Raw genomic sequence first — 14,203 nt, forward strand, 5'->3', positions numbered from 1 at the left:
GTGCGGACTCGAAAGGCCAACATGGCCTGTTTCTGCTCCATAAATGGTTATATGGTTAAGCTCTGCAGTTTGTATATCCTTTTCTAATGTTAAATATTTATTGAATTTTTGTGTACTATTCCAGATTGCAAAGGTTAGAAAAGTCTTTGCTTAAATTAAATAGGTTACTTGATAATTTTTTTGTTAGTTATGAGAATATTGTATGTATGCTCATATTTAAAAAGAGTATAGCAAATCTAAATACACACATACAGTTAAACCCCCTGATATCCAGCACCTATTGGGCATTGGTAGGTGGCAGATAAGTGTATTTTCTAGTTGCCTGAGACATACTCTAACACTGACTAATACACCAGCATTAAGAATAAACAGTTTATAAGGCAAAAATACAGGTCTGTACTTTCACTGAACAAACTTGTATGAATGTATAAACCTTAAAACATTTTCTTTATTTTCATTCACATTATTTGGAAACATTTAACCATCGCTGCATCTTCAAGTTCCTCCACCTCCATGGGGCCACCTGAAAGATGAACAATAATATTATAGATAATTAACCCACCCTCACCCCCCCCTCCCAAATTTACAGATTATGCCTTTGACAAAGCAGAGATGAGGAGGCACTTTTAAGAGTCAATCTAACGGCGATAAGCATCAACCAGCTCTTCATCCTGGGCGACATAATTGCAACTTTATTCAAACAGATGCTACAAGTAAAGCATGACCAAGGCACTCTGCTTGCTAAGTATTTTTTACTTTCAAGTATTTATGTGTTACTTCAGAGAACATTTACAGTTTTAAACTTACATAATTTTACCTTTTTATTTTATTCTTATTTATTTTACATTTTAAATTTATTTTCCTAATTTTTTTCAGGCTGCTGGTTGCTTAGATACCAGGGATTTTTACTGTATAGCAGAGTATTTGCTCACTCAGCCAATGTGAGCTAGTAACTTTATTACATTTTTACCAATTTTTATTGAGGGTCCTGCTCATGATGCTGGCATGTAACAAGTTCAGAAAGGAGAAGCTGTGGAATAAAATTGCATTTTTTGTAATTGTATGATTATGAATTCCAAAATGGATTTCAATATGTGTAAAAATTTTTACAGTTAACTACTTTTGAATACCGTTGAGTGTACTTTATTGAGATCCAATTGTTTATTGCTCATACAGTACAACTCCGATTATTCAAAATGGTCGGGACCAGGCCTACGTCAGAACAATTTTTGTTGGAAAATTGGTCATTTAAAAAAAATAGCTCAGTAGTAACAGCAAATCACTTGAAATGGTGTTTAAACAACATCAAATAACAAGGGAAGGCTTTATAAGCATTAAAATAATGTTTAATTCTCACCAAAAAATTAATGACCCCTGTTGATCACGACACCTCCCCTCCGAGGTTCCTGGTCACTTTTCTCTGAAAATTCTTTGGATAAAAGAGGATTGTGGAGAATTCAATTTCAGATAATCTGAGTTGTGCTGTATTATGAAATAGTGTGAATTACATAAAATAATTGATTTACTTCAGAAACTACAGGTACACGATCCTTTATCCGGAACCCTTGCGAGACGGTGTGTTCCGAATTTTGGATTTTTCCAGATTTCAGAAAGCCCACTCGAATTGTACTGCCATATCCATCCCCACCCCTTTACACTTGGCCGACCCCCCCCCCCCGCCACGGTCCCTCAGTTGTCCCCGACCCCGTCCCCCCCCCCCCCAGCCGCCCATCCCCCCCACTTACCAGATTTTGGAGCTTTCCAGATTTTAGATGTCCGGATAAAGGATCGTGTACCTGTATTCCTATTCTTTTATATTTTCAACTAAGTCTATTAAGATATGTTTGAGTTTTACAGTAGTATTAATTCAGCATCATTAAATAATAACTTATTTGCAAACAAGTACTATACTGTAATGCAGAAAAGTTGCATGAAATTATTTTGTGACATTTTCACAATTGTAATACAAGGATTCTTCAGTTTAGGACATGGTTACTGATGATGTATGGAATGTTGGCCTGTTTCATTACAGTAGGCTACAAAGGCCTGGCAGTAATATTGTTGCATTTAGTCATCTCCTTTACTGTGGCCCAATTGCGAGTGCCTGCCTTGTCTTGGATCTGCTCAGTTTTACTGCTATACAGCTTACAAATGGATTCTCTTGGAAAAATGAAGGTAAGAATGTGAGATTTTGGTGTACAGAAACATTTATAAATATTTTATACACTTTCTGAAATCAATGAAAAAACTAGTGAATAATTATTTACAGTAATTATTATTTCCTGTTTCTGATAATTATATTGTGTCCCATTTTCAGAATCTACTGGCATATTTCATGAATATCAATTGTAAGAAAGAACGTAAATAGAACCATAGAACACTACAGCACAGAAACGGGCCCCTTTGGCCCTTCTAATCTGTACCAAACCTTTTTTTTGCCTAGTTCCACTGACCTACACCCTGACCATAGCCCTCCATACCTCTCCCATCAATATACCTGACAAAATTCTTCTTAAATGTTGAAATTGAGCCTGCATTCACCACCTCAGCTGGCTGCTTGTTCCTCACTCCCACTGCTTTCTGTGTGAAGAAGTCCCCTTCATATTCCCCCTAAACTTTTCCCCTTTCATTCTTAACCCATGTCCTCTGGTTTGTATCTCACTTACCCTCACCTACATTTATTCTGTCTATCCCCTTTCATAATTTTAAATACCACTATCAAATCTCCCCTCCAGGGTATTTAACCTTTCTCTGTAACTCAGTTCTTAATAAATCCTAGTAAATCTTCTCTGCACTCTTTCTATCTTATTAATAACTTTCCTGCAGTTAGGTCACCAAAACTGCACACAATACTCCAAATTTGGCCCCTCCAATGTTTTGTACAACTTTACCATAACATCCCATTTCCTATACTTAATACTTTGATTTATGAAGGCTAATATGCCAAAAGCTCTCTTTACAACCCTATCCATCTGTGAAGCCACTTTCAGGGAACTATGTATCTATATTCTCAGGTGCATCTGTTCTGCTGAACTCCTCTGTGCCCTGCTATTCACTGTGTATGTCCTTTCTTGGTTTGTCCTTCCAAAATGCAACACCTCAAACTTGTCTGCATTAAATTTCATCTGCCATTTTTTCAGCCCATTTTTCCAGCTGGTCCAGATCTCTCTGCAAGATTTGAAAACCTTCTTTGCTGTCCACAATGCCTTCAATCTTAGTGTCATCTTCAAACTTGCTGATGCAATTTACCACATTATCATCCAGATCATTGATATAGATGACCAAACAACAATGGTCTCAGCACTGATCCCTGAGGTACACCACTAGTCACAGGCCTCCAGTCTGAGAAGCAATCATCCACCATTACCCTCTGGCTTCTCCCATCCAGCCATTGTTGAATCCAGTTCACTACTTCACCATAAATACCTAGTGTCTGAATCTTCCTGACTAGCCTCCCATGTGGGACATTGTCAAAGGCCTTTCTAAAGTCCATGTAGACAACATCCACAGCCTTTCTTTCATCAACTAATCAGCAAATTAAATGAAAAATCACACAGGACACAATAGAAAATTGTGCAATGAAGTGGAGGAAGTTATTGACAAGTCTAGGTAACTGAATATATCCCATGCTATCAAGTGAATAATCATGTTGCTTCACGGGGAGGTACAGTTAGCACAACTCTGCTCCAGCGCCAGAGACCCAGGTTCAAATCCAGCACTATCTGTAAGAGGTTTGTGTGTGCCTGGGTTTCCTCCGGGTGCTGAAGATTCCTCCCACCCTTAAAACATAAGGTTAATTTGGTGGCATGGGTTGGAAGATCCTGTTACCATGCTATATGTTTAAATTTTAATTTAAAATTCATTATAATCTTCATAAGAGATTGAAGAAGTAAACCACAGTTCCTTGCACCTGTTCTATCATTCAATAAGATTTGGGGGAGTAGATATAATAAGACCGAGATGATGAGGAACTGGTTCTCCTAGGGCATAGTGAATCTGGAATTCTCTGCCCTAAGAAGCAGCAGTAGAGGCTACCTCATTAACTATTTAAAACACAAATAATACATTTTTGAACAGTGGGAGAATTAAAGGTTATGATGAACAGGTGGATGGCCTACTCCTTCTGTTTCTTATGTTCTTATTTTCTGTTTGCCTAATTATGGGGTAGCTTTTTGTCTGGATTACAACAGAATATTGTGGCAAATTTTCATCTTATGGAATATTCCTTCGGAATAAGATAAATGTTTAAATTCCACTGTTGTGTCTCTGTGTTACTTGGGAGGCTTCTTAAACAACTTAGAGATGCAAGATTCAAATAACATAGGAGACTATGCTTACTGATGCCTTCCACCATCTCAGGAAACTGTTCTCACACACTCATATACAAATTCCCCACAGTTGTGCACTATGGTTTCTACAGTGAGAGGGTTGTATTCTTACGCGGTTACAAAATAGATCACACTATCCTGCCTATATAACGTCCCTCCTTCTCAAGATTAAAAAAAAATATGTAGCATTCTTTATCAGTTTCTTTCCAATAAAACTTAAATAACTAGTTTATTTACACAACTCTTTTTAAATAGTTCTCATCTTGTGGATTTAGCTGTGACTGTTGGGCTCTGTGTTGCTGGTACACGTGTTGATGATGTAGCTTGTTGTGCTTCACCTGAAAACTGCTGTGTTGATATTTCTGTATTAGTGGTTGTGGTCTCTTCCCTTGATATTGGTGTTGCAGGCTTTGCTGGTATTAAAGCTTTCTGCTTCATCACATCTTGTGTTGTCCGGATGTGAATTCTGTTCCTCCTCAGCCGATTGCCAGAGTTTGTCTCGACAATGTATAATCTTGGTGCCTCATCTTCTCTGATGACCTTTGCCGGGGTCCATGTTTTCAACATTGGCTCTTGAATATGCACATGCTGCCCTCTAAAGAGCTCTGGCAATGTTTGTGCATGTTTGTTATAATGCTGATGTCCTCCTTCTTGCGATTCAGCCAGTCTTCTGGTTTCCTCCTGATCTTCGGGAGGGTATATCTTGCTTAGCAGAGTTGTTTTATATCTCCTGCCATTTAGAAGTTCTGCCGGGGACTTCATGTCAGCTCTTAAAGGGGTTGCTCATAATGATAGAAGAGCTAGCTATTGGTCTTTTGTTTTGCAACACTTAACTAGTATGTGTTTCACAGTTTGCACTTGTCTTTCAATGAACCCATGACCTTTGGTGTAGTATGGGGATGATGTAGTGATAACAATCCCATACTCTGCAGCCAGCTTTCTGATTTCTTGTGATATGAACTGTGTTCTATTGACACATATTACTTGCTTGGGTGTTCCTTGTTCAGCAAGGAGTGCTCTCATTTCTGAGGTGATAGTTGATGCTCTCAAGTCTTTCACACTTTTTGGAAACTTAGAGTAACAGGTTACAATTAAATACCACTCTTGATTCAGGGTGAACAAGTCTGCTCCCTCTGTGTGCCATGGCCTGGCAGGTACTTCTGTGGAAATCATTTCCTCTTTTTGTTGTGTGTGTGTGTGTCTGTTGATTCTTTTGGATATCTTTGTCTGGATCTCATAATTGACAGAGATCAATTGCAACTCCCAGCATCTATCCAGACCTAGAATTGCTGGTCCTTCTGCATCTACCACATAGAATGTACAGAGGATGTTCTTTCCCTTATGGTAGCCATTGATCTTGGCTCTCCCTGGTTGCTTGATCATGGATCCACCATAGGCTGTTAATGTGACATTTGCTGTTTCCAATCCATGTCTTTTGGATACCCTATTATGATGTTCTCTGGGAACATCTGGCAGTGGAGTCTGCGTGGAAAGACGTTGCTTTGTGATTCAGTATCCAGCTTCACCTTTAGTTTAAATATTGTAGGCTTGTTCTGGATTGTCCTCTGTATTTGGATCCTTGTGCAAAACTCGCTTCCTTCTTTCATCTCACCCGACATCTCGTGAAGGTGTATGGATTCTATGACCAGTATCTGGGTGCCAGAGTCTTCATTGTTGTTTCCTTTTATGTGGTGGACCATGTTTTTTTTAAAACTTCACTTTCTTCATACCAGTCTTGCACATCTTCGCCCAGTGGTTTGCTTTACTACAGGCTCTACATTCAAAACTGAATGCGGGGCATTTGTTTTGGTCATCGAAGGGATGTTGTCTGCTGCATCTCCTGCAGGTCTTGGGGATTTGCACTTTTCTTCATAGCATCAATGCTTCCTTCACTTTGCTGTTAGTGGGTCTGCACAGATGGGGATTTCATTTGCGTCCTTATGGCTTCAAAGGCTATGGCTGTCTATAGCTTTGGCCAGCTTCAATCCATCCTTCCCTATAAGAGACTTTTGCACTTTAGGATGGGCATTCCCCTATATTAGTTGAACAACTAATCTTTCCTCAATATGCTTAAATCTGCATTTTGCAGCACCAAATTTTACTCTAGTTAGGAAGTTAATAACAGTTTTATCAGTCTCTTGCATTGAGCCTTGAAATTCATAGTGTTTAATTCTATGATTAGACCTGGGTTCAAAATGGGAGGAAAACTTTGCAAATATCTGCTCTGGATCATTTTTCTCCACTTCTGTAAGCTCTCAGCTATTAAATAATTCAAGGCCTCGCTCCCCTGTTCAGAGATGTATATAACTGACCTTCTTTGCTGTTGCATTTTTAAAATAGCTTTTGAATGCTAAATTGAACTTCTGCTGAAACTTTTTAAACAATTCAACAATGTCTTCAGCCTCCTAGACTATCACTGGGTGTACTGCTGTTGCTCCAGCCATTTTTTTCCAGTAATGTTTTATCTCTTCTTCCCCTTCATATTTCAATGACTTAGAATCAATTATATGGCTGTATTCTTGTTCTCTTATACCGCTGCCACCATATTATTATCTCTGTGTTACTTGGGACATGTTAAGTAACTTAAAGATGCAAGATTCAAATAACAGAAGAGACTTTACTTACTGACACCTTCCACCATCTCAGGAAACTTTTCACACACACTCGTACAAATACATACACCCCACAGTGGTGCACTACTGTTACGACAGTGAGAAGGCTGTATTCTTACATGGTTACAAAATCGTTCACATTATCCTGACTAGATGACATCCACCTTGCATCTTTTCTTTATTTTAGAAACAGTAAAAGAAAAGCATTGTAAACTGATATCTTGCAAAAATGAAGCAATCTCTGATTTTATTAATTTTATTTCTGCTGCTCCTCAATGTGTCTTTGGGTTTTGATTTTCTTTGAAACCCCATGTGGGTTCTCATTGATCACAAATCTCAACACAGTGAGCAGATTTCATTTACTTGTTGCTTGTCATATTTGTTGTAAAACCTGGTTCATGCATTGAGCACATGAATAATGTGATGGTCATTGTCTGACATTACATGTTATTATGAATTACATTGCTATTTTGTATATTCATTTACTCTTTCTATAAGTAGGGTATCAGTCATGTAGTCTTACTAATGATCAGAAGTTTTAAATTTAAATTTTCAAAAGACGTTGCTGAACTTTCAACAGACTGGTAGATTAGGAAAACTTTTTCTCCATAGAGTTTTATGATTAAACAAATAACAAAGGCATGAATGCAAATGGACATTGATTGAGAACAAAGACTTATTTCTAAAATTAAAATCTGGAGGTAAAATGTTGACTAATCTGTAACTGGCTGTTTTTGAGGAAGAGATTTGCTGCACTTTAAAGTGAATGTGCTTGTCAGCTGCACACACATTTTGCAGAGTTCACCAAGTTAACAATTATGACAATATAATTATCAGCAGGGACCTACCCACACTGAGAGTTACCATTTCACACCTGATCCCAAAGTTGCATGGAAATTTCAAATACTGAGGATAGATGTGAGACAGCAAACAGTAAATGAAGCTTCCAGCCCAAGAACATCATCTCTGCTGCTAAGATTTCTCTGTGTTTGAAGCCAGGGATTTATAATTTTCAAAAAGCATACATATTTTGTTTACCAACCAAACTTTGTACTGCTTTTTTGTAATCAGAAACTATACAAACTATAAATGAGGCAACATTTTCTTTTGTTCTGAGTAGCTGGCTTTATGATGTTTCTATTTGAGTGCTTCCTGTTGTATTGAGAAAAGCCTGCCAACTATATATTCTTTTGAGGTGATAGCTACTTTCTAGAGAAAATTAAGATATTGCCTTTAATTCCTTTATGATGACTTGTCTTTGGTATCAAAACCAGTCAACATGTCTGTAACCCAGAAACATTTGTATTAAATTTGTTACCCAGGATACATTTGTTTTAGATGTGATAGATCAGGGGGTAAAAAAGGAGGAGGAGTTGCTCTGCTTGTTAAGGAGGACATTACTGCCGTGAGGTGGCAGGATGGTATGGAGGGATGGACTAGTGAGGCTGTTTGGGTGGAATTGAGGGGTGGAGGAGGCAAGAGGGTGCTAATAGGGGTGTATTACAGACCACCAAATGGGCCAAGAAAATTAGAGGAACAAATTTGTAGGGAGATAATGTATATGTGTGAAAATCATAAGGTAGTGATCATGGGAGACTTTAACTTCCCACACATTGATTGGGATACCCATACGGTTAGAGGGCTGGATGGGCTGGAGTTCGTTAAATGTGTTTTCAGGATTGTTTTCTAAATCAGTTAGTAGAAGAACCGACTCGGGACGGTGTAATACTGGATCTCCTGTTAGGGAACGAGCTAGGTCAGGTAGCGGACATTAATGTTGGAGAACCAATTGGGTCTTGTGATCATAATTCTGTTAGTTTTAGGGTAGTTTTAGGGAAGAGCAAGGAGAGGCCTAAAGTTGAGGTTCTGGATTGGAAAAGAGCAAATTTCGAAGGAATAAGAAGGGATTTGGGGAGTATTGAGTGGGACAAGATATTTTCAGGTAAGGATGTTAATGAAAAATGGAGGATATTCAAAAAAGAAATTTTGAGGGTACAGAGTAGTTATGTCCCAGTATGGATCAAAGGAAAGGCTGGAAGTCATAGGGAGGCTTGGTTTTCGAGGAATATTGGAAATTTGGTTAGGAGAAAAAGGGAGGTATACAAGAGGTATAAAGAGCAGGGAGCTGAGAAGTTGAAGGAGGACTACAAGGAGTGTAGAAGGAATCTTAAGAAAGAAATTAGAAAGGCCAAAAAAAGGCATGAAGAGGCTTTGGCTGACAGAGTAAAAATAAATCCAAAGGGTTTCTATAAGTACATTAAAAGTAAAAGATTAGTGAGAGATAAAATTGGACCCCTTGTAGATAGCAAGGGTAGGCTGAGTGAGAAGTCTGAGGAAATGGGGGAAATTTTGAATGATTTGTTTGCCTCGGTATTCATTAGGGAAAAAAATGTTGAACCAGTTTAAGTAAAGAAAAATAGTGGGGAGGTCATGAAGCATATAAGGATAACCGAGGAGGTAGTGATGGCTGTGTTAAAAAAGATAAAGGTGGATAAATCTCCCGGACTGGACAAAATATTCCCTAGGACACTCAGGGAGGCTAGTGGACAGTTAGTGGGGCCATTAACAGAGATATTTAGGATGTCACTGACCACGGGGGTGGTGCCAAAGGATTGGAGGGTAGCGCATGTGGTTCCTCTGTTTAAGAAAGGGTCCAAATGCAAACCTGGGAATTATAGGCCTGTAAGTCTGACGTCTGTGGTGGGCAAGTTGATGGAAAGAGTTCTGAGGGATGCTATTTACAAATTTTTGGAGGTACAGGGATTGATAGGGAGTAATCAGCATGGTTTTGTCAGGGGTAGATCATGCTTGACAAATCTGATTGAGTTCTTCGAGGGAGTTACAAAAAAGGTTGATGAAGGGAAAGCTGTGGATGTTGTCTATTTGGACTTTAGTAAAGTTTTTGACAACGTTCCCCACAGGAGGTTAGGAAAAAAGGTGGAGGCATTAGATATAAATAAAGAGGTAGTGAAATGGATTCATCAGTGGTTGGATGGGAGGTGTCAGAGAGTAGTGGTAGAAAATGGTTTGTCCAATTGGAGGCCGGTGACTAGTGGAGTTCCTCAGGGTTCGGTCCTGGGTCCACTATTATTTGTTATATATATTAATGATCTAGATGTAGGGGTGGAGAATTGGATAAGCAAGTTTGCGGATGACACAAAGATTGGTGGTGTTGTGGACAGTGAGGTAGATTACCGTAGATTAAAAGGTGATTTAGGAAGGCTGGAGGTGTGGGCTGAGAAATGGCTGATGGAATTTAATAGAGATAAATGTGAGGTGCTACATTTTGGAAAGGCAAATTTAAATAGGCCATATACATTGATTGGTAGACAATTGAAGAGTGTAGAGCAACAAAGGGATTTAGGAGTTATGGTAAATAGTACCCTCAAGGCTGATACTCAGGTAGATGGTGTGGTGAAGAAGGCATTTGGAATGTTGGCCTTCATAAATCGGAGTATTGAATTCAAGAGTAGGAAGGTTATGATGAAATTGTACAAGGCATTGGTGAGGCCAAATTTGGAGTGCTGTGTACAGTTTTGATCACCAAATTATAGGAAAGATAGAAACAAAATAGAGAGAGTGCAGAGAAGGTTCACGAGAATGTTGACAGGATTTCAGGGTCTGAGTTACAGGAAAGGTTGTGCAGACTGGGGCTTTATTCTCTGGAGCGTAGAAGATTGAGAGGGGACTTGATAGAGGTGTTTAAGATTTTAAAAGGGACAGACAGAGTAAATGTGGATAGACTTTTTCAATTAAGAAAGGGTGAGATTCAAACTAGAGGACATGGTTTAAGATTGAAGGGGGAAAATTATAAGGGGAACATGAGGGGAAATTTCTTTACGCAGAGGGTGGTGGGGATGTGGAATGAGCTTCCGGCAGACGTGGTCGAGGCGGGATCATTGGTTACATTTAAGGAAAGACTGGATTGTTACATGGATAGGAGGGGTATGGACCGGGTGCTGGTCAGTGGGACTAGGAGGGTGGGGATTTGCTACGGCATGGACTAGTAGGGCCGAACTGGCCTGTTCTGTGCTGTAAGTGGTTATATGGTTAATCCCCATGTGTTGTCACAACTAGGGACAAAGGATTTGTTTGTAGCAGAAAGAAACAAAAATGTTAACACAGCAAAAAATGGCTGATGCAACTGAAGATGCAAATAAGCAAAATTCTGTTGCAAAGGTGGCATGTACCTTAGAGGTTTGTGCAGGCTTTTAAAAATGGACAAGCAACATAGAATAGTTTCATGCCTACAGGCAGCGATTGTATTGTCATAGTCAATTCAGTGGCCTCATTTTCATGCTTAAAGTGGTTCGTCAAGGAATTGAACATGCACTGCTGCTGGTAAAGCTTTCAGCTTTTGATAGGCAATTTGAAAATGGGCGTAATTGAGTCACAGCATGAAGAAATCTTCATGGATGAATGTTGTACATTTAAATTCCAACAAATCAATGCTTGAGGTAGCATTTATCAAGTTGTTCTTGTTGAGACCACTAGGTGTAGGTAGATTTCATCACTATGGTTTGAGGAAAATAGACTGCTGGACGGATCTCCAATTAAATTAAAATGTTTGCCTACTTTAATATTAGAGCAATTGGAAAAATAACTGAACCATACTGCAACAAAACTGTAATAATTGGAAAGCCTCATTGCTCTATTACTCACAGTATAAATGGGTAATTTATTAGAAACACTTGATACATTTCTGAATAAATATTGACTTTCCGAGCAAATGAGGTTTTGGTTTTGGCTGGCCAGATGTTTTTTGACTCCGGAACAGAGCAATTAGAAGTTCATCCTGAAATGTAGGAACAATTTACATTTGCATTAATGGGCGGATTTTGCCAGATCTATTACGATGGCCTTCAAATTCTATCATTTAGACCCACGACTTTGCACACTGTGTAATAGTTTTATCAGGAACCTGATCATCTTCTGCAGTGCCATGGGTGTTGTCAGTTTGTTTCCAAAATCCACTGGCCATCTACAGCGCCATCCAATGGTATTCAATATGTGTTTGAACTAGTTCTTTCCTTCAAAAGGTCACATACTTTTCACCAATGTACTGGTGTTGCCTCAGACAGACTTGTGTTTATCAGGCAAGCTGTTATTTTCTTTCAGCAGGCCAAATCTCAAGACCCGGGTTTTGCAAGCTAACAATTTCATTACAGTTGCTTTCAACCCTTCCATCATCAGGAGCCTTGAAAATCAAAATGCTTTCTTGAAGCTGACTACCCTTTTCACAATTATTTATTGGTAAGGAAGCAAAATTGAATTAATTATTTTAAAAAAAACTTGAGCTAAAATTACCATGACAGATTTGAACATTTAAATGTGGATCTGCCTGTACCTTTTTTCCTAATTAGGTCTGGTTTAATTTTCGTGATCCTCTTCAGGAGAGAAAGGTAGAGTGTTGTAGTCCACATTGGCTCCATTGGATTCCAATGGGGAACTGAGCCTGAGGATTGTGTAGAGCAGCCCATATGCCACTAAGTCAAGCATGGAGGTGAATCCTGGTAGACTGGGGTCAGTGGTTCTGATTGGAATTGCTGGTGTTCAGCTGCTGTGACCACAGCAAGTGCCGGATGTCCATGTTTGTACTGCTGAATACACAAAATCCAGTAATAAAGAACAGGAACAGGCAGGTATTTTCAGGTTCCGTTATAATTTTGTGACTCTATTTGTGTTCTTAAGATAACAATTTGAGTATTTTTGTCAGTTTGGTTATATAATAAAATAAATGAGACAATTCTATTCAAAATCCCATTAACTTTCCTGATTATGAATAAGACCATGTTGGTTAATTTTATTTTGGTGGAGAAGTAATTGCTGGTTTTTGATTTAGAAATGCTGGTATGAGACAGAGAATGAATATTTCCTGCTGTTATTCTGCTTGGCTCTTTGCAATCTGCGTTACACAAGTTTCAGTCTGGAGTATTGCTGGCATCGTGTCTACCCTCAGAGCCGTTGTATGTCCTTCTGTTGGCTGCTGGCTTATGTTTTCTACTATCCTATATTTCACAATGGACCTATCATATGCTATGACGACTTTAATAATCAGGTGAGTTCACCTACTTACATTTGCTTTAAAACATAAAGATGGGGAGTCATGGTATTGTACTGTTTTCTGTTGTAACTTATAAAAATCCAGTCATGTTTTCAACTTTCAAAGGGGTAATGTTCTTTTACCCAGATTTTAATTACCTTGTATAATATTGATCAAACACTTTTTTTATAAACAGTTCTTGTGGCACCCTAGTTGTTATATTGCCCATGTAATAGTAGCAACTGGATTTGAAATGCTTTACATAAAAGCAGCTTTTATTATTATTATAGAGAAGGGAAATTGTATTGAGTTGGGAACATTTACCATGACTGACATGCCATTTTGGACTTTTTATTAGCTTTCTATCTTTTTAAACTTTCTGGTTATTTGAACAGCTGAAACATTTTAAATGCTGGTTCAATACTTCCCTTCTACCCTTCTCCCTGGTGATGCACAAGAGAAATACTCCTGTAAATATTACAGAAGCATGAAGCAAATGCCATGCATATAAATGCTTGAAATTCTGACAATGCCATGTTTCTGAAGAATCCAGCTAGCATTTCCTATAACAAACTGCTTGTGGTGATGCAGACTTGTCTGTCAAAAGATACCATCATGAAATAATACTCATGTCATTAACTCTGAACTTGTATGTATTTCTGTATGACAATGAAAGATTATCTAAATGAAGCAGAAGACCTGAATAACAATGAAATAATTCAGTATTAACTCTGATTAACTTTTTTTTGGAGTGGCTGTCACTAAATTGCCTTCACTTGTCTAGATGAATTGCTGACTTCTAAAGCATTCACCATTCAGTGGATAGTGTTACTATATTTCTCTCTAGTTCCTGTCCATAAAGACAAAGCAGATTTTGGGGCCATCCAGTCTGGTAACAAAACTTGACAATCAGATTCACAGATGGCTTAAGAAATCTGTCTTGTCTCTTTTAATTTTTCAAGATTTGCAGGTACTCCAAATATGTGGCTGTCAAATCTGTGGCATAACATTGGTTAGCAAGTGTAGGAGGCGCAGTAGAAGTTGACCTAGGACAAAGCAGTTGGGAATTTATTACATATTGTTTGACACTTAAATAGTCTTTTCTGGTTGCTATGGTTTTATAATGAATATTGTCCGAATAAAGGAAGTGTAATAGATGGCAAAAATCCAAAACAGTTGATCAACACTTTTCTGTTAGTGTGTTGAAACTTTGTATACAA

General features: G+C 38.4%; 1 protein-coding gene across 23 annotated transcripts in view; it reads left to right on the forward strand.

The window, feature by feature from the left end:
- Positions 1 to 14,203, forward strand: part of hhat (hedgehog acyltransferase) — a 210,601-nt gene that overhangs the window by 26,422 nt on the left and 169,976 nt on the right. For 22 of the 23 annotated variants that reach the window (XM_069931195.1, XM_069931184.1, XM_069931185.1 and 19 more), the window contains 2 exons: positions 1,981 to 2,175; positions 12,783 to 12,998. In XM_069931195.1, the coding sequence (XP_069787296.1) occupies positions 1,981 to 2,175; positions 12,783 to 12,998 (411 nt within the window). The remainder of the gene's footprint in view (positions 1 to 1,980; positions 2,176 to 12,782; positions 12,999 to 14,203) is intronic. The other variant, XM_069931198.1, reaches the window with a different exon arrangement.

Source organism: Narcine bancroftii, chromosome 4 (genome assembly GCF_036971445.1).
Source record: "Narcine bancroftii isolate sNarBan1 chromosome 4, sNarBan1.hap1, whole genome shotgun sequence".
NCBI lineage: Eukaryota > Metazoa > Chordata > Chondrichthyes > Torpediniformes > Narcinidae > Narcine > Narcine bancroftii.